We start from the raw sequence: 27281 nt of genomic DNA on the forward strand, positions 1-27281 counted from the left end.
CAAACAAAAACATTTAACAAAAACCAAACCACAGCTCTAGACTTGTGTGGATTAACACCACCATGGTACTCCTCTCCACTCTCCCCCAAAAAAAATACAATAACAGCCACAAAAACCGAATCTGCCCATAATTACAACTTTATTGTTATAAACCATTAATAAGCCCTTTGTAAACACAGAACATTTCTTTTTACAGGGTTTGCCACAAGTCTTGGAAGAGGCAGACGAATAATGTGTGAAAGCGATTTTAAAAATCTTGTGACATATCACGACAGCGACAAATCAGATTGTCCAAAACTCACACAGGAGTTGTACCAATCGCGGGCATCAACATGACCATGGACGCAAGCCTTTAACAACACATTCATGCAACGGCGAAGAGGTCGAGTCGCTTCACAAGGTCAAATCCGCCGGGTGAGGAGGAGTTCAGAGACAAATATTTGCCTCCTCTGAAGTGGGCACCCGCTGGAAGAGGAGCGCTGGAAGACATGTTCTTTAATAAAATGAGCCCAGAGATGGAGGGAGAAGGAGAAGAACGAAAACAAAAAGAGAGAAGATGTTATGAAAGTTCTGATCATAGCAGAGTTTCCGGGTGACATCCAAAGCAGCTTTCTCCTCAAAGCTTCTCAGATGATCTCAGTTTTATGGACTAGTGTGTGTTTTAAAGAGTAGGAATGAAGGTTAACACTAAACACCCGTAGCAGGATTATTCAAACTCAAACTGGAGAACAGCAGACCCTTTCAGAATCCTGCCCTGCATGAGCTTCGGGTTGCAGTAAATATTCCTTTTGTGTGAATGGATAATATACAGAAAGCTTGCCCAGCACGCAAACATTTTGAAATTCCACAGAATCAGTTTTGTAGTCATATCTAATTATCAATAATTTCTGCAATAAAACCAACACCACAACCCTTTCTACTATGCAAACACAACACTGAGTTAAGCTCCACCTTTATCTGATGGATCATAAACCAGTCTACAATGAAAACACTGATTGAACTCTAAGGCCTCTGGTTTGATGTAACTTTAAATGTAGCAGTAAGTAAACAGATGAGATAAATTCTATAAGTTGGTGATTTCTTAAGTGAAATCCCCTGCGAGGGGGTAGAGTGAAACTGGCTTCTGCCCGTGGCTTTACAGTACTGCTGCCAGCAACAGATTCTGCATGCGCACGATCACAACACAAAAACACGTAGGCGCTTGGACAACGTGCCGCACGGAGAAATCTACTGAACCCCGCTTCATCTTGTGTCATGTGTTCAGCCGTTTCTGGAACAATCTACCAGTTCCATCTTAAAGCATGCATCCTCACAAAGCATGATGGGATTTGCCCCAGACGTCGCTGCTAGAAATGCTTGGAATGTTTTATTAACATATATGATTTTCTGTTATAAAAGATATGATACAAGAAGGTAGAAAATTAGAGTTCAGTTGAAAAGAGGAAAACAAGAGAGAAGGAGCTACACGACTGTTGCCTGTATATTGAAATATAACACACACTGCCTTGGGGTCAACATCACTTTGCCAGTGGTATACAAAAAGAAGAAAAAGTTTTTCTTTTCTAAAAAAAATGTTATTATCACTGTTTCTTTTCTTTTTTTTTGTCTTTCAAAGACTCGGAATACTCCAGTTGGCATCGACAGGGAACTGTACACTGTTGCACAGATGTCAAGCCACAGCCATTCAAAAGGCTTTGAGAGTGAAATTCCCCATCCACAGATCACTGAGACCAGAGTATTATGGGATGTGTTGGGCGCTATCAGAGTCTCACATGGCAGTTCCTGTGGTGACCAAGAGAAGGCCACGTCTGTGGCCAAAGCATAGCGGTGCTCCAGTGTCCCATTCCGTTAGCATCAAACTCAAAAACAAAGTGACTAAAAACAAACTGAAAAACAAGATCTAAATCAGCTAGAAAAGGTTGGTTACAGCATCGAAGGAGTCCTCCGCTCGTTTGGTTGCATAAAAGAGGAAAGTCCCTTAAAGTCCATCCCCAGCTTACTTCAGTCGAAGGCACTTTGGCAAGAAGTCCCCAGAAATGACAAAACACAATGGCAGATGACAGACATGATGATGATGATGATGATGATAATGATGGTGGTGATGGCGACAGACTGAGCGGGGAGCGGTAAATGCAACCAGTTCCATTGGTGCTGGCAGAGTCCTGGTGTCCAATTGATCACACAGAGCACTGCAGCAAAAACTAATAGAGGAAAGGAGTCCCTCCATCCATTCTTCCTCCTCTCCTCTCCTCTCCTCTCCTCTCCTCTCCGTCCTCTTCAGTTCACGGTGGGCACCTGGTTGAGGCTGTACTCCTTGGCCTTGAGACGCAAGTTGGCGATGCTGTTGGCCATGTTTACTCCCGCGGAGGAGGTGGTGTTGGCACAAGTGGGTGGGTAGGTTGCCATGGTGCTGTGGAGAGAACAGCCAATAAGAAAAGTGAAAGGTGTAAAAAGACGAACGCACTCATGGAACTTTTAGCATTTGCAAAATATGCAACTATATTTGCAATTATACAACTGCTGTAGAATACTAGCACAAATTATATAGGTTTTCATTATTTGACTTAAAACAATGTACCATAATTTCTTTTAAATAGATTAAATGGGCTTTAAATGACCAATAGATTAAATGACCCTTCTCACAGATAACCAGTTACTAAGGCAGCTGTAATCAATCAAATAATGGAATTATCGACTATTCTGAAACTCAAAAATGTTATGGTCTATTTACTGTTCTATGACAGTAAACTGAATATGTTTGGCATGCGGACAAAACACGGCATTTCAGGACATCATCTTGGGCTTTGAGAAACACTAATCAAGGATTTTTCATAATTTTATGACATTTTATAAACAAAACAAGTAATTCAATCAAGAAAATAATCGACAGATTAATACATTTTGAAAAATATTCATTAATTGCAACCCTAAGGACAACAAATTGAACATATATAAAAACAAATATTGATTCTGAGCCAAGAGTATCAGTTCATTATTTCAGTTATTTTAAAACATAAAAATACCTCAGTAATGAAGTGTGCATCAGTAAAACACTGGTTTAGTGCGCCAAACTGGAGAGTTTTTACAAGGTTGGAGCTGATTTTTATGTGGTAAATTTTTTTGTAATTGACTCTTGTACTATTCTTTTGCAATCATCATGGATGTTCAGTGTATTACAAACGTGCGATAAATGGCAAAATGCAACATTAACAGACTCGTCTGGCAAGAACACACACATGCAAAGGGTAGCGCGCGCGCACACACACACACACACACACACACACACACACACACACACAATCACACAATCACACACGCACACTAGGGAAAGAAAAAAAAATGTACTTGCATTCTGTGGGCAGCATTTTCTGTGGCACTCGAATTGGCCCTCCCTCCGGCCTCGGATACCAGCTTAAGAATATATAAACCATTATTAATACTTTATAAATTGCTTTATCAGCACATAATAACTGCCGTACTCATGTGTAATTAACACTTCACAGGTACACTGAGTCTTCTGAAGACTCATTTACTTGGAATATACCTGGTTTTTAATGTTAATATAATAATATGATCTTCCACCAGTTCCTCATTCTTATTTAGTAAAATGCTGGTTTGGTAGAAGCATTTGATGGATGGACATATGGACAGGGCACTGGTGGCAGTGCAGTGGTCATGCCTGAAGGAGCTGATATGACTACAGAGATAGCACAGGGCCGTGGGCCCGATGCCTGGAGTTGCTGGCCGGCGGCTAAGGTCGTATAAGGATCGCCGTTAAATCATAGAAACCTGAGTCACAGAAAATCCTGCCCAGCAGATTGTTTGCCGTCATCTCATCTCATCTTGCCTCTCTCTCTCTCTCTCTTGTTCTCTTTCACTCTCTTTCTCTCTGTCCGTATGGATCCCCTGACCCAGGCTTGGGAGACGCCAGGGGTCAGCTCTGGATTTCATATGGTTTGTTTTCAGATTATCACCCTTATCCTGGGGGGGTTTTGACGCCCTCCCCGCAAGACTCCCCAACCTCGGCGCTGATGGACAGACAGAGAGGCCGAGTGGAGGGGGGTACAGGGTGGGTGGGGTGGGGGGATGGGGTGGAGCGACAGGCATCGGAGCCCTGAGATCTGAGCCATGTTTCTGTCGGCCAATCATCGCCCTTGCCACTGACGACCACCCCACCCCGCGCAAAATCAGAAAAACAAAAATATTTTATCTTTCCCGATTCATTCAAATTTCCAGATTTAAGCATATCTAATTTCAGTTATTCAGCCACATATGCAATTGCGTCTACAGAAATGTCACATAAACATAAACACATTCACAACAAGGACTAATATACCTTAACCACTCACTCCCATTCAACGTGACAGACATTTGGCAGAATTAATCGATTCTCTCAGGTCCAGTAAAGAACAAAGTAGAGAAATCGGCATGGCTATCAAGCGACAGAACAACCATGAAGCAAGGAATGACAAAATGAGAAGATATAGCGCAGACGAGAGACAGAGAGAGAGAGAGAGAGAGAGAGAGAGAGAGAGAGCGCAAGAGGCAGGAAATGAAATGAAAACAGGCAATGGGTGCAGAGGTGACTGGGAGCGATGACAGAGGCCAGGCAAGGGTCAAGGGTGAGAGGTCAAAGGTGAATGAAGCTGCAGGGCAAGGGTGGCGACTGTGTGTGTGTGTGTGTGTGTGTGTGTGTGTGTGTGTGTGTGTGTGTGTGTGTGTGTGTGTGACAGTGTGTGGTTACCTATAGGGAGAGGCTGAGCCCCAGGACAGGTAGTCGTTTGGTCGCGGTGCGGGCCGAGGCACGATGGGTTGCTCGACAGCGGTCACGTCGCCCGAGTAAGACTTAAGCAGCGAGGCGTTCTTGCTGGCCAGCATGGCCCGCTCATTGCGACGGAACTTTGCCCGTCGGTTCTGGAACCACACCTGGCAAAAGAAACAGATCCACACGGAACACCAGTGAGAAACCATGAGCCCAAAGGCCGATAAATCCTAACGCTAATCCCAGTTAGGCAGGGGGTTTCAGAGCACAGCAGCTCTTCTGAGGTGCGTTTCTAATAATCTAGCCAGCATCACAGTCTAACCACCGTCACAATTTCAACCTTGGTTAGACGATTTGGTGTTTCTTGAAATAGTAGTTTAAAGGATCAGTTGCAAAGTTGGGTGATTGGAATTACTGATTGCAACAAGTAGTTAGATGCCTAGCACCAGGATATTTGCTCTTGTCAACGTTATACTTGCATTAGTTTGAGAAAACTGACTTGATCTCCCTTCCACCTTCCTCCCACCCACTCACTGAGAATTTGACTTTTAATTGAACAATTAATACATTTTATATTAATTATTATAAATTATTATTATAAATAACATAATTGTAAACAATTACAAAAGGCCTACCTAGGAGAAATAAGGCTGACAGATATACCGCATGGGAATTTATTTTTCAAATATAACCAAAATTTATTTGATTACTTAAAAAAAGAAGTAGTTATGGATATTCTTAGCAGCAAGCCACTGCGTGTGTGTATGTAGCTGATTGGCCGGGACTGTGCTCTGATTAATAAAATACTGGGAGACAACATCAATCTCTTCTTTGGTTAAAATTATCAAAATGTAGTTTGTCATTCAAAATGTAGTTTGTCAACAACCACTACGTATTAAGAGGCGGCTCCTTCTGCTGCTCTATTAGATCCATAGGATTCATTTTCACCCTCTGCAAACTGCATTAAGTTATAGAAAATGCTGTTTTGACTATGGCAGTACAAATAACGGAGTTGGAGAACTGCAATCGGCAATATTGCTACAGTTTTGAGAAACTGTAGGTCAGTAGTTTAGCCAATGATGCACCATACCATCGTGCGTCGATATAATGCCTCCCTGGGCCTGATCTGAAAATGTGGCACTGCACACAACCTCAAATGATTTCTCATACGCACAATCATAGCTCCTCTGTAACTAGCTCAGCAGAACATTTTAATGATTAAAGCATTTGTTTTAATTCAGTTCATTTCATGCTGTGACATGGTGTAGAAATCATATATGTGGAGGAACATTTGTCCCACAAAAAAACACTTTGAAAATAATTCATAACAGCAATTAATCAATGTAGTTAATTGTGACAATGACATTTGTGACTAGTATTGAATTATCATCCATGGATTTGGGACAATTGAAAGCTAGTGAGTAAGAATATGTGTAGCTCCCATGGAGCAAGTGGCTTTTTCAGTAAAATCACATTTTGGCCTCCCAACCACACACACACACTCACACAAATGGAAAACAGCTATGAGGCATTAGTCTTACCTCTCTGACTATGGTGGGAAAATCACTTAGTCAATGATGAGTTTCATTTTAAACCATTTCAACAGTACCATCTGAATACAATTGTCTTTAACCTTAACTGAAGTCAGAAAAATATACATAGCACTCAAATACACACACCAAAATGAAGCTGGGTTAGGTATGGCTCTGTGATCAAGAATAGATTGCTACAAGCAACCAAACAAGCGCAGCACAGTACACAATGACAGTAAAGAAAAGAGTACTGTTTCATATTTTATATTTAAGTGGTCAAATAAAATCAATCAATCAATCAAATATCTTACAGGCTACTACAATTGTTTCAGTTTAGTGTGCATACAGATCCTGTCCACAGCCATCAACACACCAACACGCACAGACACACACACACACACACACACACACACACACACACACACACACACACACACTTATGCACTGCTTGAGTCTGTGCCTGATGCAGAGCAATGTTTTAGCTCTGTGAAATAAAAGTGGATATTAAAGGTCTCACCAAAGCACTGCATAAGCTATCACACGCACACACACACACACACACACACACACACACACACGTATAATGGAATGAGCTCTAAGTCTCTATCAAAGCAACTCTGCCTCAGATTCTGGGACACATTAATCACAGATGTGTGTCCTCTCTTTCCCAATGTCTCTCTCTCTCTCTCTCTCACTCTCACTTCCTCCATTGCTCCCTCACCCACACAATGCCATTCTCCATTTCATGTTGATACTGATTTGATCTTTTTTCACATTATTCCTCTACAGCTAGAGTATATATCTCATTTCAGTTACTTGTGTCTCTGTCTCTGATCTATAAAAGAAAAATCCAAAGCCATGTCTAAACCCTTACACAGTCACTCACAAATTCCCACACGACAATGCACAAAAAAGCACCAAATAGTTAAAACCAAGTTCCAGCATAAATGGCAAACTTATCCCTCTCTATCCATGTGTAAATAATGCTGACTTGTAGACATTTAGTTGTGCTTGCTGGCACTCATGTACACTCTCTCTCTCTCGCTCTCTCTCTCTCACACACACACACACACACACACACACACACACACACACAGAGGATGTGCTGCCGTCTCACCTGTACTCTGGCCTCGGTGAGGTTGACCCTGCGCGCCAGGTCCTCCCTGACGAAGGCGTCGGGGTAGTGTGTGCGCTCAAACACACGCTCCAAGGCCTGCAGCTGGCTGCTGTTGAAGGTGGTCCTGTTCCGGCGCTGCTTCCTTTTCTTCTTCTCCTCTGCATTCAACTGCTCATCTGATACACACACACACACACACACACACACACACACACACACACACACACACACACACACACACACACACACACACACACACACACACATAGATGTTGATGTAAAAACATAAGTGTGCACACAGACGTACATACACACACACACACACACACACACACACACACACACATAGATGTTGATGTAAAAACATAAGCGTGCACACAGACGTACATACACACACACACACACACACACACAGACACACACACACAGGTAAGACACAAACATATCGGCACATTAATAAATATACAAATATGCGTACATGTCATGTGCATGCATGCACACTGGCATTGAACACATGCAAGGGATGCACATATATAAAGTGAGCTTATATGCACATGTCAGTATACACAGGCAGAGAGATTTCTGGTTTAAAAAGGTAAAACAATATTAGCTTCTTCCATATCAACACCCCACCCCCTTCTACACACACCTCTATCATGTTTGATATAGCCTACAATCCCCAAGGTTGATCTGATTTCATTCTGATAACGTTTGGCTTCTTAGATCTGGTGTTAAAAATAGGTTACACATACACACGATAGAATATCAACAGACTTCCAGAGATGGCTGTTTGTTTGCGCTCCCGTTGTCACTATACCATAAGTTGGAACATGGAAACAAGTAAAACAACCATATGTCGAATCTAGTAAATAAACTGAGGATTTTACGTTGCATTAGAGTCTAATAGAGGATCATGTTCGAATATGTCGAAGTCCCTCTTCATTGTCTACATCTCCTATAACACATTTTATGCCATACGTGTTGCAATGTGCCTAACAGAGGACGTTCAAATTTAAAACTTGATGTTTAGGAACTCCCAATTTTAGAGGTAGGCTGCGAGGGTTTTATGAGGACTTATAGACCACTGATTAGGCTACGTTTAGAAGTAGAGCTGCATATCCACGTTTTGAAAAAAAACGTTATCATGGGTTAAGTTTACTGAATACAACAGTTGGGATTATTTATGTTTCAATTTTGAGTGCGGTACAAAGAAATTCCGTGCGGTGCACCAGGTTTAAATAATTTCTATTTGGAAACCACACAAACACAGTTAAGGCCTCCAATTGGTGTCTTAGTTAATTACGAGGCATCTGACGTCATTTCAAACTGGCAGAGGCATTGCTGGTAATTTATGATGTCGCTTTGGGAGGTTGATATCTGACAGAGTTGTTTACGAGTTCGTTTTACAGCTAAATGGATCTTCAGAGACAAATGACCTTAGCGAGGTCATTTTGGTGGTAAAATAAAACGCATTGGTTCAAACCCTGCTCCATTAAACCGCAGCCTTTTTAACACAGTGCTTAATTGTTTATTATTATGGCAATGTAATGAAATAATTTGGAAAACAATAAACCCATTTATTTGATGCACGATTTTGGACTATAAGAATATCCACTAATTCAGATAATTCTGGAGAGTTATTTACAGTTTAGATCATTGAACAACCAACAATATGCAATAACGTGTGTAAAAAATAGCCCATTGTAAATCATTTAAAAATCGTGCAGAATCCCTTTGTCACAATTAACTGAGATTAGGCCTATTTTCATAAAGAATATTTTAGCAAGTCAGACCGACTGCAGGAACCGCCGACTATATATTTCGGCCCATAGTGTTCTGCAGTCGAATTAATTTAAATGGCATGTAAGACATTTTTACTATTAAAATTAGACTCAACGTAGGCTAATCACTAAAAAAATCTATTTCATTAAATATAACATAACATTTAGCAAAAAAATAGAAGTATGAATAGGTCACCGCAAGTCAAGTCAAGTCAAGTCAAGTTTATTTATATATAGCGCATTTCATACACAGAGGTCATTCAATGTGCGCAAGAATATTCAACTTCATTTATTGTCTGCCTGCATCGGATCTAAAAATCTGAAATAGTCCTGTAGGCATAATAGCATTTGGGCAGATTGTGGTTAAAATAGCTTAACGCCAGGACGCGTAAGACCAGAAAGGATTCATAATAAGTCTCCCTTTAAGATAGATTCGTCCAAATCTCGCCCTCTGCCCGCATGGCTTTCGAGCATACTGATACTGCACCCTTTCACAAGTTCAAAGTCGCCTAGTCCGCGACAGAGAATACATCAGATGCCCTTGTCTTCGTTTGATTGCGGGTCAGTTCTTTAGGTCATTTGGAGAGCACTCTCATAAACCGCTTCCACTTCTGTGTTTACAATGGTCATTTTTCTAAGCGGCGCTCCTATTTGAGAGAGTGCAAATAAGCATTGTTGAATGCAGATGTTTTACAGCTGATAGCCGTGCAGCGATTAGCCTACTCCGATTCTTGCTGGCCAAACATCTTAGTTTTTATTGCTTCAATTTCAACTCCAAACGCTTATGACTGTTTTTTTTATACAAGCCGTTCCTTTTGCATCTCAGGATTTGTTCAAATAAGTAGGCCTAACAATTATGGCACTGAAGGACATTAATGTCACTGTGGGTCGCTATTTAAATAATTGGCCCACTGATGGTATGCTACCCGATGGCCCATACAGTGTGGAATCACTTCGGATCTTTGCATTTTATTTCTTCAGATCTGTAGCTCATCTTTAGCCTTCCTATGAAGCCCTTTCTCTGCAGTCTTTCACTAATAGGCTACTGTGGCACAATAGGAAATAGCGACAAATGGTCGTTTGGACAGGTCTAGCTTTTGCAAATAATAAAAAAGAGGGAAAGAATAAGGTGATGATAATGCGTGAGATTAGTTAACACTCTAGGCCGTCCTGATATTTCTACAATGTCAATGCGCAATTAATGTAAGGTTACGTGTATGTTACCTATAGTAAGCGCCACAAGCCTTAGGTATAAACCAAATATTGGCCCGAGGAAAGGGATGAATTAGCAATTCCTTATCAAAATGCTGATATTCCCACTCCTATTTAATTGTGAATATATGACATACTATAGAGATCATTTCTTTAATAATAATATATGCAATGATCATAAATATGCTTCAACAAAAAGTGCTTAAGATAAACGTTAGGCTACAATTAACGTAGCCTATATCAAGTTTTAATTCGTCAAGTGCAAAACCGATTATCTCTGTGTGGTGGTGAGGACAGCATTCTAAATGTCTAAAAACGATGGGAAAACGCATAGTAGGAAGTGCACTGGACTTATATGCTGAACCAACAAGTATCGGCAAAGCAGTAGTGGCACTTTATACTTGGGATTGTCAGTAAACTTATGAGGCGGCCTAGGCTGGTTTAAAAATAATTTCACGTTTGGAGAAACGTATAAAAAGTGATCACCGTCGAATTAACATGCACCGTTTCAATGAAGACACTCCTAGTTTTTTTCACTCGTCTACATTTTTACGATACTTTTACAAGAAAGAAATATTACATTTGTCAGTGCATAACATAACACGATGAATGGAAATGGAAAGGCATGGAAAGGCATGAAAAGTCTTCGGGAAGTAGCCTGGTGAGGGGCAGATCTGATATAATTTGGCCAACTGATGGAGTAATTGTAGGCGTATGTTCACATGGACACAGATAATTATGACAAATTATTGTGTTTAAGTATTTTGAAATTGTTTGACAAGTGAACAACCCACGGATTTACGACAGATTTGCTGGTCCTTTTTCCTCCCGGCACCTACGTCCCTATCAATCTGATTTACCTTAAAAACAACAATAACAACCATTAAACTCAGCGTCTCTGTCAACCACTCCCATTAACCTGTGAGTGCGAGTGTTTCTCTGTGGACTTTAGGCGTTAATTTATGCTCTAAAACACACGGCTACACTCGAGGAAAGAAGGGTTATTTTGTTTTTGCTGGGGTGTATCCAACGGTTCTCCATAAGCGCAGTTTAATAATACTCCGCTCAAGCCACTTTTCGTGTTAACATTGCAATCTATGCATCATATTTCTGGACTGTGATATATTATTGTTCGCCTTAATTTGCATCCTGCTGACCATGTCCACCAACGCAGCTGTATATCAGTGACTTCAAAGTGTTTATGGCAAATTAATGGCCTTTAAGAACGAGCTTCAGAACTGATGGATTGCTCAAGAGTCACGGAGTACTCTCTCCAGCCACGTTGGTTTCAACACAGACTGCGTCTAGAGACGGATCTATTAATTACGCACCAAGTGAATGTGACGTTTTGCCTGTCACTGTCCTCTGTTTTCCAGGTTAAACCACAAGCAGAAGGTTCTATCATAGGCTACTAACATCTGCAACACCGAAGCTTACGAGTCATTAGGTAAACCCAAAAATCACAACGGAGCACGGAGTAATCCTTTAGGGGAGCGTCATAAGTTCGATATTTTCCCGGACAGTTCATAAATTCGGAGCCTTCGCATCAGCTGGTTATTGACATAACCTACGAACGCGCTAATGTGCCAATCCTTTTCTGCGTTTAGGTGTTAATCATGACTATGTCCCGAGTGAGCTCGCCGTAGAACCGAGTGAACACACCCTGGGAGTAGCGTACACTTTGCACTTACTCTCCTGCTGTGTCGTGTCGCTGCCGCTGGTCAGGCCCGGGGACTCCAGCATATTCCTGCCCGCCTCACCGACGCCGTCCTCAGCCTGGGTGCCGACCATCTCCCCTGCCTCCTCCAGATCCAGCAGGTGGCTCACCGAGAAGTTCTTTTTAGCCTGCAGGTTTTCCAGATTGGCAGTAATTGGACTCTCCAGTCGGCTAGATATCGATGCTTGTCGGTCCATTACATGTGCATAGCTAGAAGTCATGACGCAAATAGGATACAGAGAAAAAAATGGCGCAATAATAATAGCCGAGCCAAATTGTTCCTTGCATACGAGAAAGAAAAAAACAACACCCACGGCGCCTCCAAACCGACAGACGAAATCTCCTTTTCCTCCGGAGCGGGGTTAAATCGCTGTAAGCATCCAGTCGAGAAGATGTTTTTTTCAGCGTATGCGACCCTGTGACGATCTCGAGCTCAACGCCACGCTCAGACCAGGTTCATCTCTCTCCCTGTTCAGGCGATCATCTAAGGTTTCGTGCCTGCGCGGGCGTCCATCCATGCACACAAACACACTCACACACACACACGCACACACACACACTCTCTCTCTTTCAAACAGACACACAACCAGGCCCAAGTACGTTCACGAACACACCCACAGCCGAAGTACCAAGTCACCAGTGAAAAGTTTCACTAAAGTCCAGCACCTGGCTCCACGGAAGACCCCAGCCGCTGTTGACTCACGCTCGTGACTGAGCAAAGTTTTTGCGAAAGTTCTGATGTCTAACAGATGCGCATGCATGTGAGGGAACTTCAGTGTAGTGGAGAAACGGGCACGCTGACTGCCTCTTTCTGCCGCTGATCACTAAACGCTCTCCCTCTCTCGCTCGCTCTCGCTCTCTCTCTCTCTCTCTCTCTCTCGTACTTCAAACGAGGCGCTCGCTGGCACGCTGCTGAGGCCCGCGCGAGAGGCTAAATGAGAAATGGAGACCCCAGGGAGGAGAGATCGACCTAATAGGGGCCCATAATTACGTGGCAAAGCCTTTGTGCTGTATCTGACGTTACACAGACTCCCTCTCTCCTCTCTTTCTCTCCATCCCCACCCTCCCCACTGCCATGTACACACAATAACATCACCCAGTCCACTCGATAAACTGAACCGGAATTCAACCGGCGATGTAAGAAGAGGGCGATGTACCCTCGTGGGCACTGGACAAGGAAACCAATTACGCTACCACACCTAACCACAACACATTTAGGTAGCCTTTACCACTATGTTAAAGTGTGTTACTGTTAAAAAAATCATTAATCGTAAGAAAACTAATTTTACTTTGCTGCTAGTATCTCATCTTTGGTTTATATTCTGCTATTTTAAAATATAAGGAGGCGCAAATACACTACATTATTTAGAAGAAGCAAATCACGTAAAACAATAATCTTACACTGGTGAGACACTTCATAGGCTTAACTTTTACAGTTAGATAACTGCCATAGGTTATAGTTTATCATGAAAACAGTGGGCATCGACTAAGTCTCAACCTACCAAAACTATGGCAATCAATATCTTCAGGGTAAATAACCGGTGATGTCAGATCTGTTGCTATGTGAGTTTTTTGTCCTACGGTACTCAATAAAATCGATGCCAAACATTGTTAACCTTTTTTCTTTTTTCTTTCAGTCATTCTAACTGTAAACAAGTCGTTATCTGACAAACATAAAAGTGATTTGTTATAGGGTTTGGTACGGAGGGGTAACGTGGAAGAGGCGCTCTTCTGAACGACAGAGCCGTGTGCGCACCCTGAGCTGGGGGCTTTGACAAGCAAGACGCTGGGAGAGGAGGGGCGGGGGTCCATGTGTTCCCCTGCACAGACATCCCCTCGCTTCCAGCCTCCTGATCTGGGAAAAGAACACTTGATGCCATCAAAGGGAAGCGGATTGAAACCAGATGTGCTGCTTTCGTTCTTTCCATGTATTTAATTAAGGCGCTGTTGGGATGGAGGGAGTTTTTTTCATCATTAGTTTTCCCTCCGCATTCCCTCGCTCTCTCTCTCTCCTGCCTACGCTCTTGCCTCAGTGCCAGCGCGCGCGAGAGAGAGAGGGGGAAAAGAAAGAAAGAGCTACCCAAGGGCCCGAGCTCATTTCAATTTTTGACCGTCTGTACAGCTATGAGAAAGAATTTCGCTCTTCGTTTGTGCGAAGCGAAATAAGCTCACTGGATGTCAATCATCACGGTGTCTGACCTGGACGTTCCCTTGGCTCATCACAAGCATGGCATTTTATTTAGGCAACACGCTATGAGTGCCTTGGTGTGAACGACAGAGATTTAAAACATTAGTACAGCTAACATACTTATATTTGACATATTTGTCACTGGGTAAATTATTCATGTTCTCACTTCATCCAATTGTCACTACTGTTTTCATTATTCATGTAAATAAAATAATAATAATAATAATAATAATAATAATAATAATAATAATAATAATACTTGTTCACAACTCACAACTTCTTGGTTAATCTGGCAAATTTGGCACTGAGAAAAAGATAAGGTTTGTAGGCTTATTACTGCAGTTAAACTGTGAGGTCAACTAATAATATGCCTCTGCAAACAAGGAACCAATAAGTTGTGATGAAAAATATCCTATTTGGGGGAAAGCATCAAAATAAACTTCCTCAATAAGGTAATTGATTCAACTGGTTATCCTAAAACCTATTCTGTGCGTCTGAACGCAACTGTTTATATCTGAACTGTAATAGCTACACAATTATGTATTTAACCGGTTTGGTGAGCATTTAGGACACACCGTGCATTGTGCTTTAAATACAATCAAATGACTAACGATAGCCTCAACGATATCAACAATTTCTACCTGTTTTATTTTTGGGGGGCGCAGAACAACAACTCAAATCTCCATATGGAAGACACAACTTCCCTGTGTTGTTTCAATACCATTTTGCAAATAAACATGGACAATTTACTTTTGCCAACGAAAGTTCACATGTCCATTGTTGACCAAGCCGCTCCACTTAAGTGCAAAATTAACCCTAGGCTATATAATTGGTTGAAAAAGGATAAGGAGATTCTTTTCATTCCGCCCAACCATGAACAAAATACTTCGAGCGAATTTACGCACTTGATTCACAAAAAGTTTGTTTATTAAGAAAATATTCAGAAAACCCAATCTCCCATGAACAGCATTCGCATGAATAACAATTTTCTTTGCAAAAAGTAAAACAGACAATAGCCTAGTATTAAATACACGTTGTAAGTCCAGAATAGTCTCAACTAGCCAGCTATCCCTGAACATAAAACGCAGCCCCCTCTAAATCTTTATTCAAGCTACAAATACTCCGCACAATGTTTCCATTAAGATCTATTTTTGCCTCTATACAGTTCCCTCTCAGGCGCGGAGCTGAGCTACCACAGACAGCACAACAGAAGCGGCAGTCTGTTTGTGTTTGTGATGACGCACGCCCTGCTGTCGCCGTCAGAGCGCCCTAATCAGTGATCTTAATTAATTTCACACACTCAGCATTGTAAACTCAAGTGTCGTTTAATCCACTGCAGGCCGCCGCTGCAACTGTCGGAACACCGCAAGCGTTTGATAGCTGGAGTTTAGAGACACCAGAGTTGTGCACGCACGGGGCTAAGGGATCACCAAAAGCGCGCGCTGAATGACACACACATACAGCCATACAACATGCTTGGTTTATTAGTGCAGTTGCTAATATTTTAAATGTTTAACAGAAAGAAAATAAGCGTTGAATGAATACCCTGAATATAATGAATAGTAAATTTAGAGATGTCCACGTTACATGTTATCAAATGTAGCCTAAATGGTCTGATTTGCCAAGTTCAGCGCACGACAAGAGGCAAACGTCCTTTGAAGGCACTTCAATTCAATTTCTCGAGGGCACGGCCTTAATGAAATGCAATCACTTGTCTGTTATTCCTAGACGCGACGATTAGCAGTTCAACAAGTCACACGCCTGAAATTCCCCAGCCATCCTAATCAGGGGCGCGCGGGCGGGTGGGGCCGTAGCGGGTGGATTTCCGCGTAGGATGTGGAGAGTCGACACACAGGGGCCATTTAATACTAATTAGGGAAATGGGAGTGGACAGGGGCCAGCGTGCTACTCCAGTCAGCACCAGGGTTCAGTGGACAGCAGAGCCGACGCCGGCGGCAGCGACTGGTGGCTGAGGCTGGGTACATTGTTTTACCTGAAGAAGTGGTGCATTTCTCCGGTTTTACTTCAGTTGTTGGTGTCAAAAAGCAACAACATTTAAAGCACAACAAGACTGAGGTAGCCATGCCAGACCTAAGACTGCATTATATTTGCCTTTAAAAGTTGTCCCTTGTCTCCTCTGTGTCTCGACGCTACAGCGAGTATAGGCCTATTTTTGATAACCTCTGCGCTGTTTGGATTGAAGCACTGTACGTTATAGAAATGGCCAATAATCTCAATTATTGCATTTTTCTGCATTTAAAGTTATATTTGAATGTAATTTGAATGCATTGCTATTATTATTGTAATTGTAAAATATTAACCTGCCGACCCCAAAAAGGAAAATCAATTGTTTCAATTTAACGAACGAGGACAAGATGACCAGTCACAGAAATAACTGAGCTAAATAAATCAAACCAAATTGGCGTAATTGAAATAACCCAGTTTATGCGTCAATACCCACATTCCAGATTTTGACTACCGCAAAGGTACCAATGAATTTTTGAAGAGACACATTTTTTCCCGCAAATTGGAACACTATTGCCAGTCAGTGCGCAAAGAAGTCAGTAGTTGTTTTTACAACACTAAGGAAAGCAGTGATTTGACAATTGTCAATTGTCAGAAAACGGATCACAGGCATAATAGAGATCACAAATCCTATATCCGACCACCGTAATAACCCCCACCCGTTTAATTTTCATCTTTGGTTTCTGTGCAGCTCCATAGTTTTACCCCCTGGTTAAATTCCTTAACGCCGACAGTATGCGTAATTATTAACGATTTATGATTATCCAATTATAATAATTCATTACGTACACAACCTGCGCTGGGGTCACAATTCAGTAACTAATGCCGTGCCAGATGGCAGAGATTTCCAGTAAAAGTTGATCTCGCCCTTTTTTCTTGGCCTCTCGGGTTACCAGGACTTTTTCAACCTGTCCGGGGAGACCGGCTGCACATAAATCAGCGCGCGGAGCCTCGAAACCCCTGCTTTGAGATGTTAGACCGGCTCAGCTTCACTTTATCTCACGGCGCACATTTAGGCCTCATTTGTGTCAGGGCTGTTTCTGTTGGGTGAATGGATGTCAGCTTCATTACACGGGGCCTAATATAGCTTGTCCAACGTTACGTCAGCTCCCTCCCGGTACGGACAGTTATTGAAAGGAAATTAACCGACTTCAGAGGCTAACTTCACTCAGTTCACAGTGTTGGTGCATCACTTATGACACAGCTCAACTTAGTTTGAAAAATGTCTAGGACGACTATAGTGTCCGTGGAACACTGGCAATAAGTCAAAATATAATTCACATACAAACACATAAAAATGAAATTAATAATTTATTTGGGCGGATTTATTTATTGGTTTATTAGTGCAATGTTAACATTTTGATCCAATGACAGAGAAGCAATTTCCCATATGGCCGACATGTCCATGTTTCATATCCCTATGTCTATAGAGCATAAATAGGCCTATACATTTTCTAGATGTTGGGCTGAAAAAGTTAAGCAAAGAGTTGAAAGTCCAGCGAAACCTAATTTACGGGCAGAGAAACAAACGTCGCCCATTTGTGTGACCTTGGAAGCGCGTGGAGGTTGTCTGGCAGAGGGCACACTTGCGGCCGCTTGCAGCGACTAATTAAATGAGTTGAGTTTATGGCACTGCCGCATGCAGACGACCAGATGGGACCAGGCGGCAGTAAAAAAATCCGGGCCGGTTTGAGGAACACTTACAACGCTCTTAAAGTTGCTTTGAACCGCCATGTGAGCTGTCAGGTGGACTGCCCGGACAAGAGAGCTTAAGACCGTATTCGGACAGCACCTTAAACAATCATAAAGTCGGTAGCCTAGTGTAAAGTTGAGACAACCTATCTAAATATTTGGTCTCAAGCTGGCAATTGTGCAATTCCATAAGGTATGTTAAACAGACAAGCTATAATAAGGTTACTTCATTTCATGTATTAAAAACAACCCAAGGAAAAAAGTCCCCATGAAATCCACTTTATATAAGGGTCAACAATTTGAAAATCCATTTGAGCCCAGGCTGTAATAATAACAATAAACATGTTTAAATAAAACAGACTAGAATATATGTAGACCTAATTCTTTCACAGGCAATAATTTGAAGACACAACCAACAGACTATATAGACCAATAAAACAAAGATTAAGTCCAGACCAAAGAGGACCCACACAAAAACCGCTGGTTAAAAAAAAAAAAAAAATTAAATAGCAATCTCACAATACACCATCGTAAATCAAAATGTAGTAAGTTAGGCCCGTCAGTGCAGCGTGGGATAACGCTGGAGGAACGTTTGTGTTTTAGGCGAGGACTAAGGACTGAGAGCAAAGCAGTACACCCATTTGACTCTCCGGCAGACGAACAGCAGGGTGTCTAGGGAAACCGGCTTGCTTCGCCGACGTCGGTGAGTAAACCGAGCGAAAGAAGAAAAAACACGGACACAAGGAGGGCCACTACGGCCCATCAATACATAGTCCACATCCAGAGGGCCACTACGGCCCATCAATACATAGTCCACATCCAGAGGGCCTCCCGACGCAGGCGGATCATCTTACCACGGCACAGACGCAGGGCACCGACCAACGGGACACCAATCTCTCGCCACGTCTGCTTTTCACCAATCATGCAAGCAATGCGCAGGATAGTACGGTGCCTGTGATATACATAACCATATGTAAAAAATAACTACACATTAAAAAACATCTTTCATTTGTTGTGCATTTCTCAATTGTTCTATACATCTCTTTGGTTAACAAACTGTTGCTGCATTTGCAGCACAATATAGCCTAGTGAAATGGAAACACTGCCTCCTCAACAACACTGCCAGTGGGGAGTATGTTTTTGTGCTGCATTATACATTACTAATTTAATTTACATTTCTGTTTTCATGTTGCCTATACAGTGTAAACTCGGAGACAGGGAAGGCCTCGGATTTCTCCCTGCTCTTTGTTTTAAACTGCCAGGGAGTGACGAATGGCATGGATCACCAGGCCGACAGCAGCAGTCTGACACAGACACATGTAGGGCTTCTAGCGCACTATGATGATGTCATAGCAGGCACTTAACATGAAAGCCATGGCATTCTTTGCCATGAAAGAGGGATGTGAGCGTGATCTGAAAAAAAACAATTAAAAAAAATCACATTCTGTCTTTAGTGTATAGAGTATTTAGTCATATTAGACAAAACCGTTGTGAATCCACGGACAGATGGAGACTAAATGGACCGCCACACGCTCCTAGTGCATCTACAAAGACGCCTATGGTCCTACTGAGCTGATGGGCCGCGACAGGCTTTGCCATAATAAAGCCATCTTCTTCCCCAGTCCCCCTGTGATCAGACAGACAGCCCAACCACTGCCGGCAGTACCAAAGTAAGCCCCAAACACCCCTCTCGCGCACACACACACAAACAAACAAACACACAAACACAAACACAAATACAAACACATCCTTGAATAGCCATTTACACAGATTATAAAAAAATATTATATATATCTTCCCAAAAGGATCAGTAAAAAATCTTATTTGTTGAAGTCTTTAGGTAGAAAGATAGAAGATAAGAAGAGCCCATGATTTTGCCTGTGCTGGTGTTAGGATGGGGGGACCTGGGCGTTCTGTGGGGTCGGGGGGGTTTGTGGGGCCTCGGCAGTCTCAGTGCTCACTGGCGCCTGGGGGGGTTCCTCACTTGCTGGGGCTGGGCTGGCCTCGGGACAGCCCTGTTTACTGCCTGGATCTCCTGCTGCTGTGGTGGTCGAGGTGGTGGTGGTGGTGGTCGAGGTGGTGGTGGAGTCGTTGCCGGGGGGCGATGCAGGGCTCTGGGCGCTGCTGGGCTGCTCCTTCCCTGGGGGTGCTGGGGGTGGCTGGCTCTCCAGCTCCTCACTGAGCTGAAGCTGCTGCATCAGCTCCTCCAGCTTGGCCGCCTTGCGCAGCTCGTTCTGCTGAATGATGGCGCACAGGTGCTCCGTCAGCTGCTCCTTAACGTCGGTGTGCCGGTGCAGCGACAGCTTCGCCGCCACGTACTCTGCCTCCGCGCGCTCAAATCGCTTCCTGGGGACGGTGGGGTTGACAAATGGAGACATTAAAGGTGTAGTATACAAATATGACCCATGGTGTAACCCATGACTATTGCATTCTTAATAGTCAACAGCCAATGAACTTGCATTTGCTATATTTTTCTGTCCTGCTGTCGCTCCACACCTTACCAAATGTCAGGTGACCTGAGGGCTATCACTGACTGTTTATGACTGACAATCTCCACAACAGTAGGCTCTGCAAACACAGGCAGAGATAAGTATATGTAATTGCTTATTTAAGCAATAAGCCCCGAGAGGCCGTAAGTTACACTGATTCTACAACAGCTAAGGGGTGTTGTTAGGCACGACGCGCTAGTGGAGTGCCTAAAACCCCCCTTAGCTGTTGTAGAATCAGTGTAACCTACGGACTCGAGTGGCTTATTGCTTTTCTAAAACTTACTATAAATACCTGGCAAAGTTTCATAAAGTAAAGGCACAGCAACTAGAAATATAATGAATTCCTAGATAATCATTCTTCCACCAAGAAATATATTTCCTCTATGTGAATGGTTGCCAAGCAACGTCGAGACGCAGCTATCATCAAGTTATGGTAGCGCAGTAATATAGAACGAAATGCGGTCAAGGTGTATGTTTATGCTGGATTTTACAACGGCATCGAACGCAATTCAGCCAATCACAATCAAGGACCGGAACTATCAGTTTTAGAACCTGTGATGTACTACAACATTCTCCTAGTACCAAAGACAAAGGTAACAGGAGTGCTGCTGGTATCCACTGGTGCTCTTGGAAGGGAAAATGATCATGAAGGGGAAAAAAGGAAAAATTATGTCTAAAAGGTTCTTGGCATAAATATCCAAATCGAGGCACTCAAATGGATTGAAAATGGTAAAAAGACTGTATTTTATGGAGCTACTGGCATTAAGAAAAACAACATCCATGCATATTATATCAGCTATGCACCTTCTTCAGGGTGTGGAGACAAAGACCAGTTGCAATGACAAACTGCAGGAGGCAGTGTTTCTCAGCAACAAAGTAAAAGAAGTTGTGCCAGACCGTTGTAAAGTTAGACCCATAGACCAGTGAATGACCACAGAAAACAAACACCAGCACCACAGCAAAGGTTGTGTGTGGGTGATTCCCCTCTGCGAGGCCATATCTCCACCCTTCATCAGCAGTGGACAGCCCATGCCATCACACATAATTACAGTGCAAGCAACAACTGCCCAGAGTTGCCACAGGGAAATCCATAGTGCCTAGACTGTCTAAAGGACTGGTACAGCCAAGGAAATTTGTACATCTGCTAAAACCACAAATGAAGAGTTAAAAAAAAAGGCACCAAAAAAAGGCATGATGGTTTCTGGAAGGCAAGTGACCACCACAGATAAGTCTGGGTGTAGGCCTTGGCCAGGTGGATGGGTAGGTTGTTTCCCTAAGAGAGCAGTGTTAACATTCCACCATCCAAAACACCTCCTTGGCTTAAAAAAAATGTTCCTGAGGGTAAGGGCTCTAAACCGGTCTGTCTTTGACCTCACATTAAAACATCCCTGTCACTTAGATGTAGTCTGAGTTTCTGAAATGAAAGGTTAACACAGCTAGATCAGGTGCAGAGCACTGGGATCTGAGAGACTGGTTTTCCTGGCTGAGACATTTGCTGGGCTAATAAATGGTGCTTTGTTGTTGTTTAACACTCTTTCATGCCTTGGGTCTGCCAGTCAGGATATGGATGGACTGTGTTGTGGTTAGGTTGCAGATGCCCAGTGACTGGTGTCTGACGTAATCTGGTGAACCGGCGGCTGTACCATGCAGTGGAGTAGTCCAGGCTGGCCTGCTCGATCAGCTTGCGGAGGATGTTGATATCATTGGACACAGAGTCGTCCAGCGCCTGCAGCTCCTTCTGAATGCGTTTCAGTTTTACTGCCTCAGCCTGAGTCTGCTTGGACCTGCACAAAGGAAATCATAAGAGACAGTAAGACAGGTGGATCAAGACAAAGTCACTGGGAGAGTCACCTGAAAGGAAACTTTTTCTGACCTAAAAAGGACAACTAGCTACTGTGCTTTTTGGACTGACTTTCTAGAGCTACAATATGACCACTATTTGGAGCAGATCCAAATGCCAACTTTTCCAGGAAACATTAGGTGGGGATCTCACTGACCAGCGGCAAGCTTCCTATTGTTATCTATGGTTCGGCAGTGGAACGGTGGCAACGCTGGCGTAACGCTAGCGTTGAACAAGCCGAGCATTGAACTTGGTTCAACTTTCAAAGTGCAATGCAAGCGTATTCAATTGTCAGTTAAGGCAAACCGTTTGTGTTACCATAGGAACAAGATAGAACTTATTATGGTCTGAGCGTTGCGTTACGCTTGACACTGCCGCTGGCCAATGTGATCCCCACATTAAGCTCCGACATTTGGCTTTGTTTGTGCTCTCCTGGGTGCCCCTTTGTTATGGAATTTGTTCTGTATCCGTCTCATGCATGTTTCAAAGATATGATTATGACCCAAACAGAAGGTTAGGTTGTGCATGATTAGTTTGCACCACTCTTCCTCTCTCTTATCTCTCTCGTTTTCGATGGTGGCTTCGAGGGGCAGCCGTAGCCTACTGGTTAGCGCTTCGGACTTGTAACCGGAGGGTTGCCGGTTCGAACCCCGACCAGTAGGCACGGCTGAAGTGCCCTTGAGCAAGGCACCTAACCCCTCACTGCTCCCCGAGCGCCGCTGTTGTTGTTGCAGGCAGCTCACTGCGCCGGGATTAGTGTGTGCTTCACCTCACTGTGTGTTCACTGTGTGCTGAGTGTGTTTCACTAATTCACGGTTTGGGATAAATGCAGAGACCAAATTTCCCTCACGGGATCAAGAGTATATACTTGTACTTAATTTTCATGTACTACACTGAAGATAAACAATATGTAAGGGATATTGTATAGAACGCCGGTCATTATCAGTAAAATAAGTCCCGATGGGGGGCAAACCAGACCCGACACACCAGCAGAGCTGTCTTGCTTCACCCTGAAGGGACTAATTTTACCGATAATGACCGGCGTTCTATACATTATCCTGCTTATTATACGGCTACTTGCCAAAACGAACTACACTGAAGATTAACAATATGTGCAGTGATTTGTCATAGGAGGGACATGGGATAGAGTTATAACACAGCAAGTCATGATCAGAATGTGTGTCCTAAGGCCCTAAGGATCATGCATGCACTGCGCCAAATTTTACATTCTTAATTTTTCACAACTGCATAGGTTTTCATGATACTGTGAGAGGACCATACTTCTCTGCAATGGTTTTGGTTAATAGAGCCTTCTTCTGTTTATTCTTCTCTTCCATAATTCGCTGTTCAAGCTGCAGTTTCTCCAGACGAGTTCGCTCCCTCCTAAAACAGAAGATCATAATCAACTGTACACAGTTTTTGTGAAAACAGATTCAGGTCTGACTGCATACTGACTATACAACTACAGCTTTACAATCAATCAAAACAACTACCATGAATTATCAGCAAGAATCTATGTTCATTCATAACAAACAGCCAGATCCCATCAGATAATCACTCAAATTATATGGCATAGCTGCGTGACAATCTAACTTCAGAGTATAAGACTTACTAACAATTCCACTTCCTGTTTATCCAACTCTTTTGCCGCTGGTATGACTTCAACCGACAGCTCCGTATCATGGTTGTTGACCGAATCTACCTTTACTGTCACAGGCTTGACCGCAGCTGCCTTTACAGTCACAGGCTCGTCCTTTCTGGTGTCAACGGCAGTCGGTACTGTGGGCGCAGGTGATGCCAAATGGGGCTTGGTGAGCTTCTGCTCGGGTGGTAATGTCTCGTTGTTCTCAGTGGTTTGAGCGGCGAGTTTGAGTGCTCGTTCCCGCTGGAGCTGTTGCCGACTCCGGTTGGTGGTAGTCGGTTTGCGGCCCCGTCCATTCCCTGGAGTAGACATCGCTTGATCTGCGGTGGAACAAATTCCAATGAAAACTGAGGGTCCTGTGGTAATGAGGTTTCATTCAGCGGCTTGTACTGCGGTAGTCATCTGATGTTACCCACTTACAATGAGAAATAAATCTTAACATGTAGGCTACGCATTTGACATTTAACATTTAACATTTAAAACACGTGATGTTTGCTTATGTATCAGAACAAAAAAAGCAACTTTACCAGACGGTCCAGTTCAGTGGGCTCACCTTTCAGCTGTATTCTCCGCAGCTCTTCGTCCGAAAAGCCAGCCCATGATGCCATTTCTGGGATGTAGTGTACGCAAACAAAACTCTAAAACATTTTAAAGTAACTTCAAAAGGTGACTAATGCAAGCTTCAACGAAAATATAGAAAATTAAGCGAAATTATGACCGCGTCCCTGTAGCTTCTAGTACTACGCCGCCATAGTTGTGGATGTTTAATGCCACGTTCAAGACCCCGATGAGGACCAGGGAAAGACGCTCTAAAGTAATGCCTGTTTCAATGCCTGAGCTGAAATGATTGTTATGCCAAAGAGATGCCATAAAAGTCAAGATTTTAATGTAAGCATGTATATTTGTTATTTAGAGAAAATATTAGCTTAATTTTAACATTGGCTTCGTAAGATATCTTGTTCCATTAAACTCCAAAAAACGGGCAAGTACTTCAGTCTACCTAACCAGGATCTCCCTTTGTAGTATGGGTTCAACTAACTTTTAGCTGCAGTTACAAATTTTTTTTTTCCAACAACTTTTGTGCTCAAAGCAACTACAGCTACTGCGGCAAACACTGTGGTAGTAGGCATAATTTAAAAATACATAACCTCAAACCACATCTGTAATAACAACATTAGGCTGTGATCTGTGTTTTATTCCTATACCCTATGCATGTGGAAACATTTAAGTTGTTGTTTTACATTATTTGTCTATAAAAGGACACCATGAGAAAAAGCATTAAACTTATTCAAATCCTAATTTCTTTGCTATAACAATGTCTCTCCAGTAAAGTGTAGAGTCCTTTCGACAGTGAGTAAGTGAGCGAAGCCCATGACCTATGATTACATGTCTAACTCATTGCCCAGACTATGAGGTTATTTAAGACCACAACTAATTTTGTTCACTCTCTCCTTCTCCAACCAATTCCTGTCTCTTTTACAAAAACACACTACGCCTGCGCAAAGAGTCATACAAACACACACACACATACACACACACCTCCTTAGGATTGTCTCAGGTCAAAGGTTAATTAAAGCATGAGCTGGGGGCTAAAGAGCGTGAAATCTGCAGAATATGTCAGACGTGATGTTTTGCCTGACAACGGGAAACTGCATTACCCCACCAGAAAGGAAGCTGAGTATTATAGGATCTGTGAAAGCATGGTTGACTTTTATTTGAATGATCGAAGCACCCAAAATAAATATCTCATGCCGCTTTCTTCAATATCAGAATCAGAGCTGGCAGGAAATCCTCAAGACTCAACCAAAGTTATTTCACGTTGACTTTTAACATTGCACTTCTGTTCTGAAGAATATTTTGTATATGTACAATTCTTCTTCAAGTAAAATTTAATTGGAGTTCTCTGTATGGAGATTAACCAATCTTGGAAGAGTTGGAAGATCCCTTCGCCCGCTTCTCAAAGAGTTACACATCAACACCAAACATTGTTTAGTATGTTCCTTCATAGCTGAAATTGTCACCTGAAATTATCATCAGACTTTTGACACCAAATTACAGAGGAACATTTTCCCTAAAAGGTATATGCTCATTTTCGAGGAAAAGGGATAAGCTTCAGTGCACTAAATTCAGATTAATGGGGATCACCATATCCCTCAGTAGTAACTTGTGGCTTTAATAACTGTCTTTAATAACTGTGTGATGTGGTATAGTTATTCTAACAGTAACCTGACATGGCTGATGTATGGACATTTAATGAGAAACAAACATGTTTGCCATTTGAACTTCACACAAAACTTCTAATAGCCCAATTGGAGCGTCGAGCCTTTTTTTTTCTTCTTCATATAAACCACATTCTGAGGCATTTTGTCCTCCTGATGTAATGGTGGGGAACACCGCAGAAACAACCATAACAACAACATGGGCTTTTAGCTGCCGGGTGGCAGGCTACGTTTTGACATTTTCATTTTTCATGTTTCCATAAACCTCATAAAGTTTCCATCTGAAGCACTAATGGAGGAGAGTGCTTTTGCTCAGCTTTAAGAAGCCAGAGCCAAGAGAAATACCTTGCTGCACTCAAAACATTTTTGTTTGTGTTTGTGTGTGTGTGTGTGTGTGTGTGTGTGCTTTGTTTGTACGCATGTATTTTAGAAATAGTTGCAGAGAGACTATCACCTATTAATTCATACAAATTGGCATTTTGCACTAGCTTTGTAGTGTTTGCTGTGCTGGCCTGTCAAGGCAGCCAACCCAATTCTCACAGGAAACCGGAAATAGGGCACTCCAGGTCCTGCTAGTTGATGGGCCGCTCACTCTAATCTCTCTCTCTTATTTTTTCTCTCTGTCTCACTAAGTGTATTCTTTTTCCATTTATCAGCTAAATGTATTTTATGGTCAGTTCATTTCTGTGTAGAAAAAAAGGAGGAAAAAAACACATGGAGTCCATTTCTCTCCCTCTCTCCATCCCTCCCTCTCTCTCTCTCTCCCTCTCTCTCTCCATCCTTCCCTCTCTCTCTCTCTCTCCATCCTTCCCTCCCCCCCTCTCTCTCTCCATCCCTCCCCTCTCCCTCTCTCTCTCTCCATCCTTCCCTCTCTCCCCTCTCTCTCTCTCCATCCCTCCCTCTCTCCCTCTCTCTCTCTCCATCCCTCCCTCCCTCCCTCTCTCTCTCTCCATCACCCCCCTCTCTCTCTCCCTCACCCTGCTGTCACTCTCCATGTCACCCTCTGAAGTTTGGCCTGCTCTGACCCAGCTGCAGATGAAGTGGCTGTGTGTCTGCATTGATCAC

At 42.8% G+C, this 27281-nt stretch overlaps 2 protein-coding genes across 6 annotated transcripts; both read right to left on the minus strand.

Annotated features, from left to right (window-relative positions):
• Positions 1-365: 365 nt before the first annotated feature.
• prrx1b (paired related homeobox 1b) lies at positions 366-12965 on the minus strand. Of its 3 annotated transcripts, none has more exons than XM_048252650.1 (5): positions 12096-12965; positions 7412-7587; positions 4745-4926; positions 3350-3411; positions 366-2410 (listed from the first exon to the last, which is right to left on the minus strand). In XM_048252650.1, the coding sequence occupies exons 1-5, from the start codon at positions 12340-12342 to the stop codon at positions 2355-2357; spliced, it is 723 nt and encodes a 240-aa protein (XP_048108607.1). In that variant the 5' UTR covers positions 12343-12965; the 3' UTR covers positions 366-2354. The 3 variants fall into 3 exon arrangements, with proteins under 3 accessions (XP_048108607.1, XP_048108608.1, XP_048108606.1); XM_048252651.1 differs by having other exon boundaries at positions 3346-3411; XM_048252649.1 differs by lacking the exon at positions 3350-3411.
• A 4679-nt stretch (positions 12966-17644) lies between these two features.
• On the minus strand, positions 17645-24758 carry gorab (golgin, rab6-interacting). Of its 3 annotated transcripts, XM_048252655.1 has the most exons (6): positions 24551-24758; positions 23972-24353; positions 23637-23738; positions 22159-22299; positions 20011-20372; positions 17645-18978 (listed from the first exon to the last, which is right to left on the minus strand). In XM_048252655.1, exons 1-6 carry the CDS (start codon positions 24603-24605, stop codon positions 18947-18949), a joined length of 1074 nt encoding a protein of 357 aa, XP_048108612.1. In that variant the 5' UTR covers positions 24606-24758; the 3' UTR covers positions 17645-18946. The 3 variants fall into 3 exon arrangements, with proteins under 3 accessions (XP_048108612.1, XP_048108610.1, XP_048108609.1); XM_048252653.1 differs by lacking the exon at positions 17645-18978 and having other exon boundaries at positions 19705-20372; positions 23972-24317; XM_048252652.1 differs by lacking the exon at positions 17645-18978 and having other exon boundaries at positions 19705-20372.
• Positions 24759-27281: the final 2523 nt, after the last annotated feature.

This window comes from Alosa alosa, chromosome 9 (assembly GCF_017589495.1).
Source record: "Alosa alosa isolate M-15738 ecotype Scorff River chromosome 9, AALO_Geno_1.1, whole genome shotgun sequence".
NCBI classification, from domain to species: Eukaryota; Metazoa; Chordata; class Actinopteri; order Clupeiformes; family Clupeidae; genus Alosa; species Alosa alosa.

Coding starts and splice junctions, on each gene's coding strand:
- prrx1b (XM_048252651.1), bottom strand. CDS start 12,342: ATGACTTCTAGCTATGCACATGTAATGGACCGACAAGCATCGATATCT. Junction 7,588..12,095: donor CGACACGACACAGCAGGAGA/GTAAGTGCAAAG, acceptor TGTGTGTATCAG/ATGAGCAGTTGAATGCAGAG. Junction 4,927..7,411: donor TCACCGAGGCCAGAGTACAG/GTGAGACGGCAG, acceptor TTCTTTTGCCAG/GTGTGGTTCCAGAACCGACG.
- gorab (XM_048252652.1), bottom strand. CDS start 24,605: ATGGCATCATGGGCTGGCTTTTCGGACGAAGAGCTGCGGAGAATACAG. Junction 23,739..23,971: donor GATAAACAGGAAGTGGAATT/GTTAGTAAGTCT, acceptor CTTCTGTTTTAG/GAGGGAGCGAACTCGTCTGG. Junction 22,300..23,636: donor ACCAAAACCATTGCAGAGAA/GTATGGTCCTCT, acceptor TCCTTTGTGCAG/GTCCAAGCAGACTCAGGCTG.